This window comes from Salarias fasciatus, chromosome 2 (assembly GCF_902148845.1).
Source record: "Salarias fasciatus chromosome 2, fSalaFa1.1, whole genome shotgun sequence".
Lineage (NCBI taxonomy): Eukaryota > Metazoa > Chordata > Actinopteri > Blenniiformes > Blenniidae > Salarias > Salarias fasciatus.
This window is the reverse complement of record NC_043746.1, coordinates 5,265,788-5,289,565: the sequence shown is the minus strand read 5'-3', so window position 1 is coordinate 5,289,565 and position 23,778 is coordinate 5,265,788. Positions and strand designations below refer to the sequence as shown.

The following is a 23,778-nucleotide window of genomic DNA, read 5'->3' as shown; positions in this document are numbered from 1 at the left end:
GATGGATCCCCACGCGGGCAGCGCCCCGTGTCTGCACCGCGGCGCTGAGCTCATCCAGCAACTGTTTAACCTTCAGCTGAGGAGCAGGAGGAGGAGGCAGCAGCTCCCTCTGGTCCAGCGTGGTTTCCTGACATCCCTTCATCTAAATGTGAGGCAACGGTTTGCAAATCATAATTATAGATCTTTAAAGATGAATGAAGAGCTCGGGATGATTTAAATGTCAAAAGCATCTGTTAGGACACCCATTGTGAGTCCCCTCTGCACACAAATGTCACTTTGTCCACACAATGAAGTCAATGACAGCAAACCCCCCCACTTCACCTCCACCGGCGGTGAAAGAACAGCCTCGCTGCCAGGACGATTTTCTGCCGTCACATGGTTATCTGGATAATGGCGTCCTTTACCTATTGAAGGATTCAATTACCCGAACGTTCGCTGCCTCTGAGGGTCACCAACATCTACGAAAGCACGAGATCTGACTCGCGCTGGAGCCTCACATGTGTTGGTCTTTAGCATTTGAAAGGTGTAAAGTAGATTTCACAGATTAATTGGGGCAGCAGGAACTCAGCGTCGAGGAAATCAGGTTATTTGATGTTTTGCCAGAGTTAAATGAGAAGACGGAACAGAGTCTCAAATATAGCAACAGCTAGCAGCTGCTGAGATATCCCTCCTATCTGATCCTGGACCGAAGAATCTCAGCTGGCATCGCTGATAATGTCAATATGATACTGATGCTTTGCAGAAACTCTCATTTCTGAGGGTAACTAAGAGAAATGAGTTATAGGTGCTGCAAAGTTGATTTATACACCTCTCAAACTATTGCTTTAAGTTTTTAGATGGATCTCAACAAGCTCCTCTTTCTGTCTGGATGACTTTAAAAAAGATGCTACAGCAGACAGTGAATCTGCATCTGTGTCCTCTGAATACAGTAATAATTAAAAAAAAACACTGCATTTTGTTTTATACTGATTGCAAAGTAGTAACTATTCCTGCTGCTGCTGCAGTTTAATTGTTTTACCTCTGACTCAGCTGCATGCTTCACATTTCACACACTTCAGTTCAGACACACTGAAAATACTGCAGCAGCTTCTATATGGAGCGGGGACTATGATTCAAATTCTAAAGGCTATTTTTTGGTAATATACGAAGTCCTTGGCTCACCTCTACTGAAACCAGCTCCTTTTGCTCCTCTCTCTTTTAGCCCGCCCCGCCATGAAAAGACCTCTTCCTTCTGACAAGAGTCCTCCTGTTTCAAGAGTTTTGAAAGCAGAATCTGCTTAAATAAGTTAATTACTCATAGTTTGACACTTTAAATATACCAAAATGTACCAAAAGCAGAGTATGGACCCTTGAAGTGGTGGATCACATCTTTTTAAGAGGCGTCTCGCTTTTCTCATTCCATTCTCCATCTGGGCTGAAGGTAAAATACCTACTCAAACACGATGGGCAATTTAATCACCAATTAAGAGAACAGACGAAGAGTGTTAAATATCGATATCACAGTGCATTCTTCAATCAACGTGTTCATCCAACTCCGTCCAATTTCCTCCCACAGTCCACAAACATGTGTTTGAGGCTAATTAATGACTGTGAATTGTGTGTGTGTGTGTGTGTGTGTGTGTGTGTGTGTGTGTGTGTGTGTGTGTGTGATTGTTTCAGTGTTTCCCCTGTGATGGGCTGGCAGCCTTCGCCTATAGCCAGCTGGGACCGGCTCCAGCACGTTCGGACCCTGCTGGACCGGAAGACGGACGGTTACCAGAGAGAGAGATAGAGAGAGCAGCTCCACACTCAGACTTTTATTTGGGATTTTACCAGGTGCTTGTTTAGTAGCGCTGCAGTAAATCCGATCCTATCGCCCAAACACCAGGTGGGCAAATGAACAGCTGTGGACTAAATGGCCGACAGCTGCATGGCAGCCAACACTAGAGTTACATGACAAAAGCAATTATTTCAGCAAAACTGCCCGACACTCCCGTCACACTGCTCCGCTGCACATTTACAGCTCGTCGGGCTGCGTCCACCACTCTCATCCGGTTACACGAGAGAGACGATATAAAGTAATATGGCTGAAAAATGGAAGTGCATAGAAGTGCCTTTAACAGAGAGGACGATGTACCGGTACTTTCAGACACTTTCTCCCTCCCGGCTCTTCCTCTGAAGGTGTGAACAATCTCTGTCTATTTGGTAACTTGTTATGGCTAAAGAGACGCTCACATCCTACCGTTACATTAATTAATGGCTTGTCCTTCACATTTTCCACCAACTTTATCGGCAAAATTTCATCTTCGGCTTCCCAGATCAGGTAATCCTCCTTGTATAAGACAGATGTTTTGCAGATAAGTACTGTACAAAGCTTTTGTAGTCGATCAAACAAAGCTTCACTCAGCCTGACCAAAATCTACTTCATTTTACTTTCAAGCTTATTTGGCTAACATTCAGAGCTTTTTCGGTCGAAGGTCCCTCTGGATCCGAACCAGAGTCCCTTTCTACCCTCTGATAATTTGACTTTGAATCCTCTAACCTGCTGGCAACAAAGCAACAAGTCCTATTATTGAAATGGAAGTAGACGGCTTTCATTAAATATAAATCTGCTGATCCTATTAAACTGAGATATTTACATTGTTGATAAGTTCACTTCAGGACGGTGGCACACACACCCAAATATCTTGCCAGGTGCAGGGTACAAAAATAGGAAAATCAAAAAAAGAAAAAGAAAAAAAGAGATCCCAGGCTTTATCTGGTCTGCAGGCCAAACGGGATTAGGAGGCAGTTGAAGCCGATGAAGACCTTTCACAGTCCGATGAAGCACGACGCTGCAGAAAGAGGACAGGAGTGTATTCCAGTGTGCAGGTGTTCTTTCCTAGTTGAGTCAGACATTTCTAATTTGGTGGATTTGTTCCCGTGCTCGCTGTCCCAGGACCTCAGGAAGAACAAAATGAGTGCGTTGAGAGCGTGTTCTCCGCCATGTGGAAGTGCTCGTCCAGCACGTTTTCTTTATCTGTTTGGCAAAAACAGTTGTTTGCAAACTCCAGTAATCCTTTTATGAAGCTCCCCGTGGATGAGGAACAAAGTCTAGCCGCCTTTCGCCACCATCGTGTCCTTGGACAAGTAAACCACCCAGTAGACCATGTTGAATGCCCCAAAGGACACTGGGAACAGGATCCGGGCGTACTTGTCTATCTTGCTGGTGCCTCCCATGCCGGCGGCGGTGGGCTGCGAGCACGGCGTCTGCTTCGGCTCCAGCTTGTTCCCCATCATCTGGATGCGCTCCAGCTTGGGCCCCAGCAGCTGCTGCAGGGACTGGGCGCTGTGCGCGCCCTGCCTGCACGGCGTCGCCGCCATCACGTCCGGCGTGGACGCCGCCGCCTGCGGCGTGCTCTTCACCAGCTGGGCGGAGGAGGACGCCACGCTGAGCAGGCTCTCCGACTTGGGGCTGGACCGGGACAGGGTGGAGGAGCTGCCGTTGGCCCCGCTGACCAGAGGTCGCAGCGGCCGGCCCCGGCCCAGCCCCGAGATGTTGGTGGTGGACTGGGCTCTCTGGTGGCTGCCCGCCTCCTGGTGGGGGATGTAGTTCATCCTTTTTCTCAGGTTACCGTTGGTGTCGGGATTTTGCTGTGAAAAGAGAAAAACAAGCAATATTTAAGTGGCACTGAGGAGAGACTTCATTCTTTATGAGTTCACCACAACTGTCAAACACATTTTAGACCAGGGCCCACATACCGTCCAATTCCATCTGGAGTCGGCCGGACTGGTGAAATAGTGCCAGGATAACCTTTAGATTTAAACTTTAAAGTTTTTCTTTGTTGTGACGCAGAGTAAACGCGATGATATTTTCACAGAACCGAAGGATTACCACAGGAAATGACTACAATCTCCACGTAAAGCTGATTTTGATGAAACCATCTGGTGCAAAATACAGTGAAAAGTCTAAAAAACTCTCGCTCTTTTAACAAACTCACCCTGACAGCACGGCTTTGGGGCTCGTTTGATAGCAACGAGGTAGCTAGCTTGCATGACAAAGTCACCGATATCACAGCTCAGGTCTCAGTGCTGTTTTGTGTCTGCTATATACATTTTTACCATTTGCTTGGCAGTTTTGGCCTTATGGTGCATTACACCCCTGATTTAGCCATGTTTGAAAAACAATCAGTTGTACACTCTGCCCTCTAGTGGCCATAACGATTATCACAAAAGCAAGGGAGACAGTGAAGATTGCAGTTAAAAAGACATAAAAGTTTGTGAATGTCGATGATTTAGTGTGAGTTGTGCAACCTAAAAGGCTTTCATTAACAACAGTGGTTCCCAACTCACTCTCAGCAGATCACAGAGGGCTGGAGGACTTAGAAGAAAACCATCCAGGACATCCACAGACACAATCAATAACACACACAAAATCTGGGTTGATTACCTGTGAAATGAACTGAAAGCTATTTGTGTGTGATTCTTCCATGGATCTCAGTGGCTCAGGCCCAATGTGTGGACGACAGCGGCATTGATAAATCAGTTCATAAAACATTCTCTCATTACATAGGCTCAAATAGATGGAATAGATTTTTTTCATGAAGTTTTAAAGTTATTAAAAAGAATTTAGTTGTAATTATTGTTGATTTATGCAAAGGTTGCATCAAACTTTTCTGCAACCCAGACTGGTAAAACTGTGAACACATGCCTGAAGGGGGTCTTAGAAGATTCTCTGGGTGACTAATGTTTGTGTTTCCTCTTCGCTGCTTGTTCGAAGGTGCTTGCAGGCAAGGTAAAGCTCATTTCCTGGGCGCAGCGTTTTTGCCGGGCAGCATAAACCTTGTCATATTGATCTGATTACAGCCCCCCTGACACAGATGGCCTTCATCTGGAAGCAGACGAGCGAGTGTGTGCAATACAGATGTCACTTACCAAGGATTTCACTCATTTCACAGCTTAAGACAGAAAGTAGGTAGCACTGCGTCGGGCTGGTAATGTGGTGGAGCGTCAGAAGGAGCTTATCCTTTGAGAGTTGATGTTTCCATGCAGGGGAGAGAGCGATGCTGGTGCTGAGGCGCTGGGAGAAAATAATCCACAGCCACCAACACCCTCACCCACACCGAAATTGAAAGAATTATTGTTTCCCATGCAGAGGAGGTGTGTGTGTGTGTGTGTGTGTGTGTGTGTGTGTGTGTGTGTGTGCTGGAGCCATCAACACGCCCCGACCCGTAACTCTGAGCCCTCTGGTAACAGGACCTGCTCTCGAGGAAGAGAGCATTAATTTTTTTTTTTCCACCCAGTGCCAGAGCCTCTCTCTCTCTCTGAAACCTATACAGATGTACCCGGGCTCCGTCGCCATGGCAACCCGCTAATCCACTGAAGTGCCGTTGTCACTACCCTGCATTCAGGCGTGATTACGCCACACTGGGATTTGGACTGGAGGGGGCAACTTAAAGTAGTTAGTGTGAAACTGACATATGCATTGCTGGGTGGTGTCAGCTCCGCTGATCAGTTAACACAGGAGGAGCGCGAATCTCATTTCACTTCCTTAAGAAGAAAATACCGTCCGGGAGAAAATGCCCTCATCCCATCGTTTCACAGCCAGCTCAGCTGTAAAACTGCGCTTAAGCAGCAACACGGCGGTGAGAATACACTCCCGCAGCAGTGTGCAACGCCGACATCATGTCTGAATAACTGCGCCAAATTAGCTTCATGGCATATTCATGAATCCATATGTCGCTCTGCGCCGTGGTAATGTATGTGAGAAATACGGGATTCTGCCCGTTGATCCACGTGCCGTTTGAACATGAACCTGGTGCAGAAAACACCTCGTGATCACACACACATCTGTGCCGTGAAGCCGCTGTCAGGCTCTGCGTTTGCTCTGCGTTTGCTCACCTTTACTGGTATTTTTATTCATCCAAACTCAATGAATTTCCTCCAGAGTGTGACTGTTGGATAAGGCCTGATCCGGGCTGGATCAGACCAGCACAATGACAGCATAATAACCCACAAATGACCTGAATCCAAACTGTTTTCTTCTGTTTTGCTGCAAAGAAATGCTAGTTCTTCAAGATGTAACTTTATATCTTTCAAAACACAATGAAAAACATGGAAAAGTTTGAATTCACCTTGCAAATAAGTCCATTTTCAACATTGTTTCATTTTTAACAATGCCTCCTGCTGCAAATTATAGAAAGATGTGACTTTTTGCTTTGCAATTTTTACACTTTGTAAAGTCACCCCAGGGCTGTTAAAGACCCTCTGGTCGCCTGATTTTAGCCTACAAGCTGTGTATTTCATATCCCTTACCATCATACACATTTTACAATTAAATCCTTGATTACACTTTTCTTGAATTTACAAAGAAAAACGATTCTAATTTCAATATTATGCCTTTTTTTTTTTGCCTGCTGTACAAAAAGCCGAGTCATGTCATGATAAAATGAAGTCTTCAATTTTGTTTCAAACAAAAATGCATCTTTCTCCTTGTTTAATGTTTAAAATAAAAGACTGTGAAGTCGTCCCATGGGCTGTTTCAAACCCTCTGCTGGGCTCATTTTGGCCCTCAAGCTGTATATTTGGCATCCCTTACAATTTCCTGATTAAACTTTTGGAAAAATATTTCATTCATCAAAGCCTTGCTGTTCGATGTGAACCCCAGAAGGCAGATTTTTCACTTTCGTGACACAATGACTTTGTTGCTTCTCAGAAAACTTTTAACCAGCCTGTCGTCAGCCGCGTCAGTTTCTGGTTAACTGGGGTTTCCAAAGTGGCAGGCTGAGGTTTCTCCAGCTCTCTCAACGCCTGCATTGCTGGGAAAACCTCAGAAAACCTCACATCTGCTCCTTCAGAAGTCTAAAAGCCAAACGCAGTGAGCACACGCTGCGTGAGAGCGCCTTGAAGTAAAGAGCAATCAGATTATGGAGCCTCCTGTTGGAGGAAGCACGCGTCACCTGCAGCACCTCCTCCGTGTCCTTGACCTTGACAGGCGTGGTCTGGGGCACCGGGGGACATTTGGCCGGCTTCCTTTTGGCTCGCTCGAGCTGCGCGTTGGTGAAGTAGTTGACGGCCGCAAACTCGATGAGGGCGGAGAAGACGAAGGCGAAGCAGACGGCGATGAACCAGTCCATGGCCGTGGCGTACGACACCTTGGGGAGGGAGTGGCGGGCGCTGATGCTGAGCGTCGTCATGGTCAGGACGGTGGTGATGCCTTTGGTTTGTTTGAGAAAAACAGAAAACAATGTCAAATACGAGATGATATTATCTGCCTGCATTTAAAATCGGTGACTGATCACAGTAGAGAAAGTAGATCTGAGAACAAGAGTGCTTCACAACACATTAATGACACGTTGCTGAAGTTAAAACTGAAATCGGAGAGGACAACATTTGTCTCTTTCAAACATCACATTTGTACAAAAAACATTTAATTTGCTCCACTTTGCCTTCAAACATGCTCAGCAGCTGCCTCTTCATCCCCCGGCAGCCTGAAGAGACGCCGCATTCCGTCGTCTTGCAGCATCTCAAAGTTTGGATCGCATGTTTTACAGAGATTGAACAATAATTCTGCTGCAGTGTAAGAGATATACGGCGCCTGAAAGGTTACTGAGGAACGGTACTGTTGAATTATTTATGAAAACCAAGATCATGTGTGCAGCTTGCAGACGTTTCACACTGAAAATGACTGTTTGTGTTTGGCTGGTTGTGTTTTGTGGACTGATTCAGATCAGTAGAAGTAGGAAAGACATTTAAAATATATTCATTTGAATGTTGCAGGGTTTACGCATAACTTTGCATCATTATTTATGAGGAAAATTTTGATTTTATTCCTCCAACTAACAAGAATTTATCAGGAAAATGTGTCTTATCGATTAGTGAGTTGGTCACTTGTTCGGTCGGTCAGATTCGTGGGCAGACGGACCGACTGGGGCAAATGTTTGAAGAAACTTGGCTCAACTGATGGAATAAATTACAATGACTATTTTGGTTTGATCGCGACCGACAGACAAGCGTGTGATCGAGACGCTTCTAATTCAGAGTGATATAAAAGGCAACAGGAGTCGGAGGCAGAGACAACAAGAAGTAAAAATACATAGCAGACACTCCTGGGGCTGACAAATGCCTCTGCCTGTTTAAACATCCAGCAGGCAGCGAAGCCGAGCAGCCTTCCTGTTTCTCTGGAATTTCAGCTCTGGCTGCCTGATAAGCACAACTCCAATATTTACTGTAAGAACTGGTCTCCATAAGAGAAGGAGAGAAGGAGGCAGGTTTAAGACAAACACTGGTGTGACTGCTCTGTTTGTGCTGAACCGTTTGTAGAAGTGTGAAAAGTGGCCATCTGAACCCTGATGGCACCAAACAGGCAGCAGGGAAAAAAATAGCGAGAGAGAGAGAGAGAGAGAGAGAGAGAGAGAGAGAGAGAGAGAGAGAGAGAGACTCTCTTGGCCCGTCTCCGACAGACTCTGGTGCAGTTTATTTGAAGTCTGAACGCGGCGCAGATCAAAGCCGTCTGAATGGACGGGGCGCAGGACATGACAGGTGTCAGCACCGCCGCCACCTCCCCGAAACGCATCCTCCTGGTCGGCGCTGGCATGAGCAGCCAGCAAATTCCTGACGGTGGTTTGATTCCTTTTCATATTTCATAAGCTGCGGGTGAGAGCTCTCCGCTGGTGAAATACCGCCAAAGAATAATCTCACCAAGTGTGCTTAACTCGGCACACAGAGCTGTTGTGCAAGTCAGAGATCGTTCAAGAAACCCGATAACGGTGTTTTATTCACATCATTACAGTCAAAAACGCAGCTAAGAAAATCATCTTCATCATACAAGGACTATCTCCACGTAATCACACACTTTTTACTTTAAGATTAGAAAATGACCGATGGTTAGAATAATTGCTGACAATAGAAAGATCATCACCAACGTCATAAAACTCCTCCAGAAGCTAAACATTGTTCAAAAATACCAAAGTGTCAGCAGCAGCAACAGCGACCCTCCAGCTACGCAGGGTAAGGGAGGAGATACATCACTAGAGTCCATCATGGGACTGTTATCCTTCATCCTACTACCAAGAGATCGAGCTTCAAACCAGAGCGAGGCATCAGTCTGGCCGGTACGCAAGGTCGTGCACGGCTCCCGTCACGACAGAAGGCCACAGAATCAGCCTGGAGCTCATCACTTGTCCTTGGTATTATTAACCAAAAGCAATAATGTGATTTGGAGAAAATCCCCTTTACGTCGAAGATTTGGAACAATCTGTGCTGCAGAGTCCTTGGCCAACATAAATTCATCCCCCGTGCCCGGACGTGACCGCCTCATAATTACCTGTCAATCAAACGCGGCTAGATGACATTGATCGGTGAACCGCAGCTCAAGGCCGCAGATCGAGGATATCAACCTCTACATAAGCAAAAAACCGAGACGGGAGGTGGTCCCCAACTATTAAACTAAAAGCATTAGGTGGAAAAAAAAAAAAAAAATCCACCGAGCGTAGAACCAGTGGAGTAGCTGTAGCGTAGTTTATCCAGAGCACGGAAAGGATTTCTTGCGTTTGATACTGTATTTGTAGATTTATTTGTTTCAAGAAGTTTTCCTACTCGCCATCAGAACAGGCCCAGATTTAATCACTTTGTCTCAAGACTGAAGTTTCAAGGCTCAGGCACCAATTCATTAAAGCCAAAACAGCGAGTGAAAACCACTTAATGCACAGAGAGAACATGGAAACTCCAGCCAGGAATTGATCTGGGGTCTTGTTAGTGAGCCAACCACTACACTGCCACCTCTTCATCCAGTCCAATATTTCCACAGAATCAGTCTCTCCTGCTTGTTTACAGAAATAATGAGTGTCAGACTCACTAAAGGCACATTTCTATTGGGTTTTCGGTGCTCGGAGCCAACAGCACCAACATGAAAAATTCATTGTTTTCAACATTTCTGAAACTGAACATTGTTCTCAAAACTTTACTGTGCCAACGCAGATCTTTAATGAAATGAAAACTCAACAACGATGTATTTTCACATCACCTTAGTCGCATCATTTACTCTCTGTAAACACTACAAAGAATGCAGAAGCCAATCGCACAGTCCCTTGCTTGGTAATAGTGGATTTTTTTTAATTTCAAGCTGTGTGTCTGATGCCAGCAAAGCTGCAGCTGTAATCCTGCCTCCACTTCCTGACAAAAGTGCTACTTCCCCGATTAGAAACAGGTCATCGCCACTTGAGTCAGCGAGGCAGGAAGCAGTCATGAGGGAGCGTGGCTGCAGGCGGGAGGAGAGGAGTAATCCAAACACGGACCCCCTCCCTCCCCAACCTCCTACCGTCCCGCCACCGAAGCCCACCGACATGGAGGGATAACCGCCCAAATCCGCCGCCTCGGAGGCTGGACTGATTCAGCAGGAGTCGTGACGCCTCTGTCACGGTGGATAGTTCGAGGGGGCGTTGAGGGGGGGTCGCACAGCAGTGTTCCTTTAACTCTCTTCACCTCAGGTGACACTGTAGCATGTTTATGTGAGTAACAAGTGGCCCAGCCTCCACCGTGATTCACCGTGTCGTGACCGTTTGACCGAATTCCAACAACATGCTCGTTATTCCAATTAGAGAGGATGAAATGGTGAAAAGTTGTCACAAAGCTCTGAATCAACAGTTATTGTGGTGGTTGAAAGTCAAAGAATGGGAGGGAGCAGGTATTAGCGATATTGTCTGTGAGCGACTCCCCGTCAGCAGCCGGCTAACCTTGAGAAATCTATAATGGGAGAACAAACAAAGCCTTGGCAGCACTGGTCTAGTTTCAGCACTTCTGCATCGACACACAGCAGTCAGCCTATTCTGGGACAGACCCCAAACATGGCACCAGGGGAGCCTGGGCCAACGCAACTGGGTCGCAGGCCAAATCTGGAAGAAGCTTCTTACACGTCTATGAGCCGCTTACATGCAGGCGATTGATTCTTAAACACCATTGTTCCTGCTCCGGCTTTTCAGCGCCGCACACCAATGGATTTAATTGATGTAATTGGATCAAATGTTTCCTTGTGGGTTGTTGTTGGAAAGTGTTGTGCAGACTGACATCCGCTGCCTCTGATCACTCCGCACTTACATTTCTTTTTTTTTTGCAGCCGACATCAAGCGGTTGTGTAATGAAATGAACGCCATGCAGAGGAGAATTGGTTTGATCTACAGCAAATTCAAACAACGAATAGAGATCTATCTCAAACACAAACTCCAAAGTACCAACCATGACACCCAACGTACCACAGACTTAGATAAACCATTTGGTTAGATTGTTTCTCTTCCTTTAACCCATCCTGCCCATGGTTCTTCTTCAGACAGGCTGCAGATGAAGCCAAATATAACAATTCACATCATGGTCAAAGTCACAAGGTTCACTCTTTTTTGGTCACATACACCAAAGTTGAACTCAATTCTGCTAAATATACCTGTCCACTCAAAGAAAAACTGAGCTGCTGGCGATCAAAAACCAAAGCAGGTGCAGAAAGTTGTTCTCTAGTTAGTGGCCCTTGTGAAAATTTGGACATCCCACATTTAAGACATCATTTTATATAACTTTAACCTTTTGCTCTTCTGTTGTAAACCTGACAGCCAAAAGATAGATATCACAACCTATGTACAAACAGATCATGCAGTAGCTTGAAAATCAACTTAGGTAGAATCATTTACTCTTATCAGAAATTGGAGATCAACTGTATGCATGAGTTGTGAAAATGTGTAATGGAAGAACTGGATGCTGGGTTAGTCTATAAACTCAATACCCACCAGTAAGCTACAAATGCCCAAAGTTAAAAAACAAAACAAAACAAGTTCTGCATTCTATAAGGAAATAAACAAACAGTTTGGATATGTTAAAGCTCCTCAGAGGCATATGGTCTTATCATTATTATTCAGACATTTAAAGAAAATACCAGCTTCTTAATGAGATTTGGAAGAAAGAAACTCCTCACCAGACTTGAACCACCAGCTCTCACACTACACATCCGTCGTCTCAAGCCAAGAACTTTTAGTCTTGTGAGATATCACTATTCATGCTTATTGCTCTCCATGGACCAAACCTTCCCATATTGTCTCAGGGACTGAACCACGCAGGCGTAGGAACCCCAGACTGAAGCTGCGAAGGGCTCATTAGGTCAGTTATGGTTCGCTCTAACGTGACTGGGATGGAGGTAATACATGCAAACGAGCGCGAACCTCTGGGGAGGCATTTATCACATCTAAAACCTTGAGTCGATCGCTGTCAGCCCTGATAACTTCAGCTACCTGGTGAGACTTTATGCTCTACATGGTCTGCGTTTGCTGTACCAGCTCTGCCTTTTACTTCATTCTTTTAACCACAATTTCTTTTTTGAAAAATCTAAAATAACAATCGGTCTTCTGGCTTCCAGATTTGTCCTAATAAAACACCCCCCCTCTTCAATATGTTAAAAAAAAAACCTCTTAAAAACACTTCTTTACATAACATTAAGAGTTATCTGGGATCAGAACTACATCCCAGGAGTATCTAGTCCATAGAAGCTTCTTTTCATTTCCCTTGAAGATGTTCCTGCCTTTTATTCTACATTAATATCTTCAGTCTATTCATAGAAACATGCATCTTAAAAAGGATGCAAGCAGCTGCTATTTGAGGCATAACAATTCTGTAGAATGGCTTAAAAGAGGGATCAGAACGGAAATGAATGGGATTTCACCGTGAAATCTTGAGTTAAAAAAAAAAAAAAAAACAGCAGCAGCACTTTATACTTCCCATAATCACTGCACACTTTGGTGTCACCTTGCCGGGGCGAGCGGAGACGCGCTCCTGGCTCTGATTGCTTTGTTGGCATGCAGGCATCAAATAAACAGACAGCGAAGCAGCAGAGAGGCTGTGCAGGGTGAGAGGAGGGGGAGCAGGAGAGGGTACGTACCGAAAACCGTGCGCGCCGGGACGGATTCTTTATTTATCCAGAAGGACACTTGGGAGAGGATTACTGTCATTATGCAGGGGATATACGTCTGAATCATGAAGTAGCCCATTTTGCGTTTCAAGTGGAAGTAAACCGTCATCACCACATATTCACCTGGTGGAGCAACAGAAAGGAATTGCTTTGGTTAACAAAGGATCTCCAGACAGTGAAACGACCCCCAGCTCCCTGCTGTTAAAATCTCTTCTCACAGGTAAAAACTAGTGGCCCTCAGTGAACCTGCTATTCTGTACAAACCACAGTGAAACAGACTGACTGTAATGTCTGAGTAAACACAATGAAAACCTGAATAATATCTAACAATGAATTTCTTCCGCTGCCAGCCGGTGAGATGAGATGCATTCTGGGAGGAGCCGGCTCACCTGTGATGGATTTGATAGTTTCGCTGGAGACCGTCTGGCCAATGAGATCGTACTGGACCAGGCTGGAGGACTCAGGAGGGACCTCCACCGAATGCTGAGGCCCTTTCGTCCAAGTATAGATCATCTCCGTTTTGGGATAGGCATCTGTGGGCAGACGGCAAAGCCACACCGGCGTGAGTCACATACTCCAAGTTGTGAACGGCGAAGTGTTAAAATAAATCAGATCCACGGAACAATTCAACTGCTGAGCCAAACTTGTTCCTCTGCATTTCTCAGTCATCCTGTTCACTATTCTTTCTTGAAAATTATCTCACAGTCACAAGTAGGCCTATACACATTAATGTCACTTTATGAATCACGCATAATAGAAAAACAAGTGTTAGTATATTAGAGCGAAGAAGAAGAAACAAAAGATGTCAGCTGCTTTTACCCTCTAGTCCTCATTTTTCCACATGCTGTGTATTGATGGTATTTATTCATGGGGCTTCATAGTCATGAGGAGGTCAGTATTGCCATGGTCTATTTCTATTCCAGCTAAAAACCTAAAACTACTTAGTTGGTTGAATATTGGCTCTAATCTTGTTGATTTCATAGATTGCATGATCTTATTTTCATCTGTCTCCTCTGACTTATGAAAATGGAACATTGCAAAAAATAAAACTAGTAAATGTTGCCTTGAAAAAAATATTTTATTTTATCTGCCATTTCTTTGTAATTATTATTTTAAAAAATGGCCGTAGTCCAACTTAAACAACCAAAAAATGGGATTGATTGGATGGACTGAAACTTTCTGAATTGTGAAACTGAAAGAAGTGTTGTTTTAACAATTTTTATTTACCATTTTATCTCATTGATTGTCTGAGATATGAACTGAATGTAACTGTCCTTCACAGGAAAATGAATTAAATCCCTCCTAATTGTAAAATGCAATTAAAAAGTAAGCAATGCCTTGATTATCTCTTGAAAACAGCACTTTGTAATTTTACTGGAGCATTTCTGAAACATCAGCAGCAGCTACTGAACCTTCTACAGTTCAGGTAACCATACAGGATATGAGCTTTTTTGCTTCTTGAAATCTTGAAATTTTCGGAACTATTTCTTATCTTATCGGTGGCTGCACATTTACACGTCACCCAATATTAAAATCACCAGTTGAAACTGAAGGAAAGTGAACCGAAAAAAAAAAACAAGTTGATGGCGTTTCATAACAGTGAATGATTGACAGATTTATTTCCATCCATCCATCCATCCATTTTCTACCGCTTATCAGGGGCCGGGTCGCGGGGGCAGCAGTCTCAGCAGGGATGCCCAGACTTCCCTGTCCCCAGACTCTTCCTCCAGCTCCTCTGGGAGGATCCCAAGGCATTCCCAGGCCAGCTGAGGGACATGGTCTCTCCAGCGTGTCCTGGGTCTTCCCGGGGTCTCCTCCCAGTGGGGCATGCCCGGAACACCTCCCCAGAGAGTCGTCCAGGAGGCATCCTGAACAGATGCCCGAGCCACCTCAGCTGGTTCCTCTCGATGTGGAGGAGTAGCGGCTCTACTCCGAGCTCCTCCCTGGTGACTGAGCTCCTCACCCTGTCTCTAATGGAGCGCCCAGCCACCCTACGGAGGAAGCTCATTTCAGCCGCTTGTATCCGGGATCTTGTCCTTTCAGTCATGACCCAAAGCTCATGACCATAGGTGAGGGTGGGAACGTAGATTGACCGGTAAATCGAGAGCTTCGCCTTTCGGCTCAGCTCCCTCTTCATCACAACGGACCGATTCAACGACTGCATCACTGCAGCCGCTTAACCGATCCGCCTGTCAATCTCACCTCCATCTGCCCCCCACTGTGAACAAGACCCCAAGATACTTAAACTCCTCCACTTGGGCCAGAGTCTCTCCACCGACCTGGAGGGGGCAAGCCACCTTCCTCCGGTCGAGGACCATGGCCTCGGATTTGGAGGTGCTGATCCTCATCCCTGTCGCTTCACACTTGGCTGCGAACCACCCCAGTGCATGATGGTCCAGGTTCGATGAAGCCAACAGGACAACATCATCTGCAAAAAGCAGAGATGAAATCCTGTGGCTCCCGAACCGAACCCCCTCCGGCCCCTGGCTGCACCTAGAAATTCTGTCCATGAAGATTATAAACAGAACCAGTGGCAAAGGGCAGCCCTGCTGGAGTCCAACATGCACCGGGAACAGGTCCGACTTACTGCCGGCAATGCGAACCAGACTCCTACTCCTACTCATACAGAGACCAGATAGCCCTTAACAAGGGGCCCCGGACTCTGGCTACTGGAGAGGAGGATTCGACCAATAGCCGAACCTCGGATTCAGGAGGAACAATTTCGTTTTCGTTTTCGTCCTGGTCGTCGATTTCTATCTTTTTTTTTTTTAAAATATACATCTTTGTGATTCATTTCTGAGCATGTTTAAATTGATTTCAATTTTGGATTCGACAGTATGAAACTTAATCTCATCCTGTGGGTAATGTGAAGACTGCTGGCGTCCATCACTGGATTCCCTGAGATTTGAGTCCTTGGCTGCTGTGAAACAGCCTCACAGGATCCTGAAGCTCTCCACTGACTAATTATTTTTTTTAACCAGCTGCCAGCAGATCAACACTTCACCTCGACTCCAATGTGATTAATTCAATGCTCCACCAGAAAATTTAGATTGAAGTTCAGGTGTTGTAGGGTTTACACTGCCAGAGAGGCCGCATTGCGTTAAATTGCTAATGAACGGCGTTGGACTTTTTGAAGTTAATTGAGGGAAATGAAGATTTGTCTCTCTGCTGAGAGGTTTGTGACAGTTGGAGACGTCATGATTCACAGCTGACATGTAGCGTCTGTCAGCATTCACATCTTCCTCTGCGCCGTCTCCTGCCGAGCGCCTCGCTGTACGCGGGCTGGCGAGGCTGACCGGTCCGCAGAAATGCCAGTCGTCTTTGCTTTGCCACTCCCTGTGGGACTGCACATCGGCAGGATACCAACTGTGCTGCCAAAATGAAATGGCTCTGGTGTGTCATGGAGTGGAACGCAGTGCCTGTGCACACAAGTCCAGATGGAGAAACAGAAAAGGAGACGGAGAGAGAGAGAGAGAGAGAGAGAGAGAGAGAGAGAGAGAGAGAGAGACAGAGAGAGAGAGAGAGAGAGAGAGAGAGAGAGAGAGAGAGAGAGATGATGGAGAAAAAATGAAGGCAGGGCAGACAGTGGGAAAATTAGCACACACACACACACACACACACACACACACACACATTCACACACACCAGCTATGGAAAATAGCTGCATAGGTCTGCGCTGTCCTGAGGCAGAGGAAGGGATTCTGACCTTTCCTTTGCTTCAGGCCACATCAGATCCATGGTCGCTTCCTCCTGTCTGGAGGCGAGCGAGCGAGCAGAGCGGGATGGTGAAAGGAGAAGGAGGACGGGGGGGAGAAAGAGTGGGGTGGGGTGGGGGGGTGACAATAACTGAGGAATGTGAATTCGTCCTCTGCAATGTCACCACGGTGGGTAATTGACGGCGAATTTGCACCAGCAAACTCCCCGTCTCTGCCTTTTCTTTCCTCTTGGCGGATGTAATCTCCAAATCGCTGCTTCTCCCCGATAAGACGGAGCTGCTCTTTTGGAGGAGCTCCTTCATACCAGATAAGTCGTTTCTGCTGACCGGTGGGGCCCCGACTATAAACACCCATGCTGAGTTAGGGCCTCATTGTTCACAGCGAAGAATGGGATGTTTCATTATTTAGTATTAGCATTGAGCTGCTTTGTGCGCCGCTCCTCTCTTCTCGCGCTCCTTTTCAGCACAGAATCCATTTCAGTGGCAGGAGGAGGAGGAACGTCATGTGATGGAGCTTTTGTCTCCTCTGCTGTGACTTTTCAGACTGAGCACACAATCGTTTACTGTAGCAGCCTTCCTCCGTGTCCTGAGCCCTTAAAATCTGTGATTACAAGGCAAACTGAATTTCACTTCTGTTTATCTGGTCACTCAGATTCCATATCGACTCAATGCGATCTGATTCCAGCGAGTCCATCAATGAACAAACATTCAATTTAATGCAATCTATAAACACCAGTAGGTCTGAAATGCAACTGTACTTTGTTTGTTCAGAAATCCATGCATGCAAAGAAAATGTGCCAATTCCTCAAGAAATGATGTTCAGTCATGTGCATGTAAATTCAATTCAATCAACATGAAATTGTGTAATTCAATTAAACCTTTACATTCGACCCAATTCACTTGAAATCCGTTCAGTTATTGATGGTTTGGTTCTGTCCGGTTCAGTTTAATTCACCTTTATGCATCTGGATTACATGCAGGTAAATCTAGTTTGATTGAGTTCAGAGTTCAAGTTAGCTTCACTTCATGTAAATTCCATTCAGATACCTTCAATTCAGTTGTGTTCATTTTAATTTGACTCAACAAATCTACTTCATTTCATTTCCCTCTGAATCCTTTTTGAGATTTTTTTTTCAACTCAGTTCAATCAATCTTAATTCAACATGTCTCAGGTTAACACACGCCAAGTTCATTTCAGTTCCATTCAAATCATTTCAGTTCACTTCAATTCAGTTAGACTCAACTGAAGCAAATCAAAGCAGCCCATCATGAAAGTTTTATCTGGGATTAAATCTTCCAGAGGCAGGAAAAGTTCAACACAGTGGGAAAGTTTCTTAATTGCTCCGCAGCAGAAAATTGGTGAGACTGCTGCCAACCTCCTGACTGAACTCTCTTCACCAAATCCAGAACATAAAATATTCCTCTCAGGATTCTGCTTCCCGTCGCCACACTCACGCATCAAAGTCACGCTATTTGCACAAGAAGAAGGAAACCAAATAAACAACAACCCAACCCGAAGTCAAAACTTCCAGGAAAGCATTCCTTCTCTCTGCGTGTGGCTCTCTAATGGCCCTGGCACCTGTTTTGTAATGTAAAACGATCTGATCTCGCAGGCCTCCTCCGTGGGGAAGATGCAGCTCGGAGACCGGCGGAGGCCGCCAGTCTTTTCCTCTGGTGGCGCCATTTGTTTACAGGTATCTAAAATGACTCAGATACACATCTTTAATATGATAATGACTCACGGAGAGGAATACTACACGTCCTTTTAAAGCCCCCTCCAAACAACGCAGGCGCTGCCGTATCACTTTACACCTCGTAAACAGCAGCGTTCGCACATCTTTATTATATAAACACTGTGGATTAGTGTTTCACTACAGGGACGGAGCTTCGAAGAGTGTGTTTTTTAGAGGTGTGCTGACGCTCTTTTTAGGGTATTAGAGCAACATTGTGGCTGCATTAACAGCTCCTGTCACAGCAAATCAGAAAACCTCTTTATTTTACCTACTTTCTGTCTCCAGGCTGAAATATTAGAATACAGTTCTGCAGGTATCATCTAACCACTTCTCTCTCACACACACACACACACACACACAAACACAGAGAACTTACAGCTTCCAAACTTGAGTGGACATGCGTGTCCATCCATGGGGAAGTCCACCAGCTTCATTGGACATTCTGCACTGATCGTCAACCTGTGGTCCAGCAGATTGGAGAGAATTACTCAGTTTAACAAGAAAAAAAAACATTCACATCTGAACTAAAGCAGACCGGGGAATCGTCAGGTCCACGGACCTCAAGGTGTCCCTGGATAAATCCTGATTCAAAAGAAAAGTACTACTATTATTGGCCTATTATGTCTAATAATATGAACACTTTTTTTCAAGTTATTGTTATCATTACAATGTTGGTTGCTTCAAGCACATCAGAGATTTTACTAAAAATCACAATTGTCAGACTGAATTCGTTGCGAGCTCAATTGAATCATGAGTGCAATTGTAATGACATTTCAAGACCTGAATAAAGACCTACCAAGTTTCAAGGAGTTATAAATGAGTGGTTGGGTTTTTTTTGCCAATGAATCTCGACAATCTTAAGATGTGAAAATCATCAGGAAATCCAGCATTAAAACAAGAAAGGCTACATAACATCACAGACTTAGTGAGAGACACACTGTGGTTCAATGTTTGTGTGGGGGGACTCATTTAAAGACCCCTGTACTAAATTCCCACAATCCACCCCTTCCTTTACTCAGCCCAGGCTGCATTTTTCACGTCTTAATGCTGTTTTGCTATCTTAACACAAAAAGCTGTAGAGTCTTCTTATAATCAAGCATGCAGTTTTTAACATTAAAGGAAATGACTCCTCAAAAATCACATTGACTCTCTCAAGCACATTTCATTTGCTTGTAATTGATGATAAATACAATACTGTAATGTTGTCTTGAACAGATTTAAGATTTTGGCTTGTGCATGGCCTCCATGCAGCTCTCTGCTGTTTATATTGTAAGCCTGGCTCAGGTTTCACAGCAAATCTTCTTTATTGCTTCACAGCAAATAAAGGCGGTTATTTCTCCGTTCCTAACTAATTTTGATGAACAACAGGAGCAAAATGAGAATACTAACTGATGAGAATCTACAGTTTTAAGGGTGAGATATGGAAACGGACAAACCTAAAACTTTCTACAGATCTCGACTGAAATTCCAAAATGTCCTCTGTGTCGCCAATGCTAAATACGTTTTCTGGGAAAAGTTCCCATTATACAAACTTTTTTTTGGTAAAGGTTGCCCCCTGTATTCCTGTGTGGTGTCGCACCTCATGGTGTAGAGGATGGTGCCGTTCTTCATGATGCGGAAGAGCTTGTTCGGGGCCGTCATGTTGTGAGCAACAGATCTCTTCCCGTTCCTGAAGAAGGTGTCTGGTGTCCACACTTTAGTGACCATCAGGTTGTTCAGCCTCAGAATTTCAATGGGACCCTCATACATCAACCTGCGGTCCACCCACGTCTGGCGAAAGAACACGTCCATCGTGTACTCCTGAGAGAGACGATGACAAAAATAAGCCACGCTTACAAGGTAGGTCGGTAGGTCGGTAGGTCGGTCGGCCAGTTGGTAGGTGGGCAGGTAGGTTGGTAGGTCTGTAGATGAGTCCATTGGTCAGTAGCTAAGTAGCTAGGCAGGTGGGTAAGTTCATAGGTCAGCCAGTCAATTGGTTGGTTAGTCTGTCAGTAGGTAGGTAAGTTAGCTGCTGGGTTGCTCAGCAAGCCGATGGAAAGGCAGGTAGGTTGGTAAGTAAGTAGGGACATCGGTCAGTCGGTCCGTTGGTCAGTCGGTCCGTCAGTCAATTGGTCCATCAGTTGGTCGGTAGATCGGTACTTTGCGCAGTCTGCCAGTACTACTCAGTAGGTGGACTTGATGTTGGTAGGCTTGTGATCGGTAATTTCATACGTCAGCCAGTCAATTAGATAGTCTGTCAGTAGGTAGGTAGGTCGACTGTTCAGTAAGTAGACGGAAAGGTAGGAAGGTAGGTAGGTCGATCGGTCGGTCGGTCAGTCGATTTGGTTGTTAGGTTGGTAGGTAGGTCAGTCGTGAGGTAGTTGGGTAACTGCCTAGCAGATAATCAGACACTTAGGATCTACCAAATAGGTACAAAAAACTGATTACTTTTTTCTTGAATTTAATATATTCAAACAACACCCTTTTTTAAACTAGATCTATTTTCTGTAAGATATTTTCTGAAATTACACACTTAGACCATCTGCCTGACATATACTGTACTCTCTGACTGATGCACAGTGATGCAGAGCTCAGCGCTATAGCCTCAAAGCAAGAACACCACCAGCTCAAAGACTGGCTTTTCTGTGTGAAGCTGCATGTTCTCCTGTCTGAGTATTTATATGATTGAGTATCTTGCTGTGATGGGTTGCTGCCATTTCCATGGTCTAGCCTGGCTTTCACCCAGTTGGTGTGAGGATGTTCTGGAGCCCTGCATCCAAAAGTCAGATAATGTATAGAATATGTATGGATTTATCAATTGATAGAACTTCTCAAGGGAAAGGCCACAGCTGGAGTTGTGTGAGCAGTTTGTGGTACACACCATTTCCACATCCGAGACGGGCCCAAAACTTGTCACATAGATGTCAGTCTTGACTTCAGTCACAGGACCTATTGAGCCAAACAGACAAGTGTCACATTTAATGAGCATTTCCTGGCTTTAAATCCTTTTGTGTCTCAGAGAGATGCCAGCATTACTCACGCTAGTTCATAAAAAGTCTTTATGGGCCCATACAGCCCATCAGGATCAAACCCAGAGGAGACAGTAAAGCTTATCTGCTTCTAGATCTGTAGTGTCTGGGCATAATGGAAGTTTAAATTAAAAAAAAAAAAAAAAGCTTAAAAGATGTAAAAACCTAATCCTGTTTGATTTATTTTCTCCCTCTTTCTGAATGAATTTGACTGTAAAGCAAAGCGTGTGAGTATGTGGATATTTCTGATGACAGGCTCGCAGTAAAAACAGTCTCTTTTCGAATAACGCTGTCTCTCAACATGTCGTGGCTGCAGACTTGATCTACAAAAAGAAAAAAAAAAAACCAGCCAAATCCGTGCTTAACTGCACTTGAACTGTGCATTAAGCGTTTGTCCCGCAACGTACACACGATTATATAACCACACTTGCTGAAACGTGCGAGCTTAGAGGCCCATCTTCTTCAAAAAGCAATAATAAAAAAAATATATACTACCAGAGCTTTGAGGATCAAGTCGTGGGGCACAAAACACCATCCAGGGTCGCATGAGATGCGCAACACACCACATGTTACAAAGCAACATGTTATGCATGAGTCAGAGAGAGAGAGGTAAATAAAGACCATGCATATGTCTGATCCGGTGCTGCAAATACGATTAATGCACGCCATGGTCCGCAGCTTTCCTTCATCTCCTCTCCAGTGAAGCGGCTTTGTGGGGAAGTTTGGCCTCTCTGGATCCTCATTTATCATTTTTAGGCTGTGCAAATTAAACTTTGCTGACAATTTGGACCTTGCCCGTGCGTTTAAGGTTATATCAACGCATTTAGCCATTGCAACCCCCTATTGAATGTTTGTTCTTTCTCTAATTTCAGTGGAATGATCTAGAGTTTTCCGAAACTGTTATATAATCCCATTGGGTAAGATTGCCTTAATTTGATGCTCTGAAGTGAGTTTTACAAGTAAATGATTGTAGTTTAGGGTGTATTTTACCAGTTATTGCATAGAAAGTCCATGGAAATAAAAAGCTTTGTGTTGAGAGAGTTTGAGGTTTATTTCATTTGAATTCATTTCTTGAGTTTCCTTGTTTCACAACATCTTAAACATATGACAAAAGTAAGAAAATTTATTTTGAGGAGAATATTTGTCAATTGTAATCATGATTGGATTTATTTCCCCGTTGTATTTTACTGATCTCTGCAGAAATACACACACATGATTCAATGCGTAAATAAAATCAACCAATAGGTCTATATACAGCTACGAAGTACAAAAGGATGATTAAGAACAGATAAAGGAAGAAAGGGCGATTGAAATAAGAGTGTGATACTGCCTCATAAATTGAGCTGAGATGAATGGTCATGCAGCATTTGTGGGATGAGAACCAGAGTTGCATGTGCACTCATCTAAAAAAAACAAAAACAAAACAAACAAAAAAAACAATTATAAACTAACAATCTACCTGACTTTCGTGCTATGTTGATTTCACCATGAAACAAATTACATGTGTTTTGCTTTGTGTGTTTTGTTTTCTGTTCAGGGAGTTCCACTGTTCTCTGAATGTGCAAGTAAATTTTTCGTGCGTAAAAAACGCACCAAAGCGCTGAAAAAAAATGCTCCACGATTCCCTGAAATATACCTCCGAATCCGGGTCGCAGCCTGTTGTCGTATCCGTCCAGAAGTCGGTCCAAAATGCGAGTAAAATTCTCCGGGTAGATCCGATCATCCTTCTTTGTCTGTCCAGAGATTTTCTTCACACTACAGGAGTAACACGATAAAGGAAAAAGAAAAGAAAAAAATAAAAGAAACTTGGGTTTTGGTTGCCAAAAAAGAAAAAAAAAAAGAAAAAGAAAAAGCTGAAACAGTTCTTGAAGTGATCCAGGAGAAGGGTTCAGGTTTCAGCACCACGGACAGAGACAGAGGGTGGAGGACAGGGAGGGGAGGGGGGGGGGAGGGGGGGGGGGGGGGGGGGGGCACTCACCAAGTCGCCAAACAGAAAAAGTAGAAGAGGGTCCGAATGAAAGCGGGCTGCATCGCTGTCTCCAGCTCCTTCTTCCTGGCAGAGACCATCCTCACATGCCATACTTCAAGCCTCTTCACATCTCACCGCGCACGCCAGCCCGCTGCCCTGCCTGCTGCTGTCCCGTCCGGGAGAGGGGAGAGGGGAGAGAGAGCCCGGCAGCATGAAGGGAGGAGAGAGAGAGAGAGAGAGAGAGAGAGAGAGAGAGAGAGAGAGAGAGAGAGAGAGAGAGGAAGTTGCGTGGCTCTGTCCCCCGCTCCCGCAGTCCCTCCGCCGGACGCGCACACACGCACGCACCTTCACCCCTCAGCTCCGGTCACCTCTCCTCCTCCTCTTCCTCCTCCTCCTCCTCCTCCTCCTCCTCCTCCCGGTCCGGATCCGACCTGAAGCAGCCGCTGATGCTG

General features: G+C 45.0%; 1 protein-coding gene across 1 annotated transcript; it reads right to left on the bottom strand.

Moving 5' to 3' along the window:
- Positions 1-3,064: 3,064 nt before the first annotated feature.
- LOC115402274 (gamma-aminobutyric acid receptor subunit alpha-6-like) lies at positions 3,065-23,486 on the bottom strand. The gene is made up of 9 exons (XM_030110792.1): positions 23,336-23,486; positions 22,994-23,112; positions 21,210-21,277; positions 19,929-20,149; positions 18,726-18,808; positions 13,291-13,434; positions 12,872-13,024; positions 6,918-7,174; positions 3,065-3,612 (listed from the first exon to the last, which is right to left on the bottom strand). The coding sequence occupies exons 1-9, from the start codon at positions 23,422-23,424 to the stop codon at positions 3,073-3,075; spliced, it is 1,674 nt and encodes a 557-aa protein (XP_029966652.1). The 5' UTR covers positions 23,425-23,486; the 3' UTR covers positions 3,065-3,072.
- Positions 23,487-23,778: the final 292 nt, after the last annotated feature.

Bases quoted from the DNA above. Each gene is read 5' to 3' on its own strand.
- LOC115402274 (XM_030110792.1), bottom strand. From the start codon at position 23,424: ATGGTCTCTGCCAGGAAGAAGGAGCTGGAGACAGCGATGCAGCCCGCT. The intron at 18,809-19,928 runs GTGCGACACCAC...GCTGGACCACAG, and splicing joins ACCATCCTCTACACCATGAG to GTTGACGATCAGTGCAGAAT. The intron at 7,175-12,871 runs GTACGTACCCTC...AACAAACCAAAG, and splicing joins CCCGGCGCGCACGGTTTTCG to GCATCACCACCGTCCTGACC.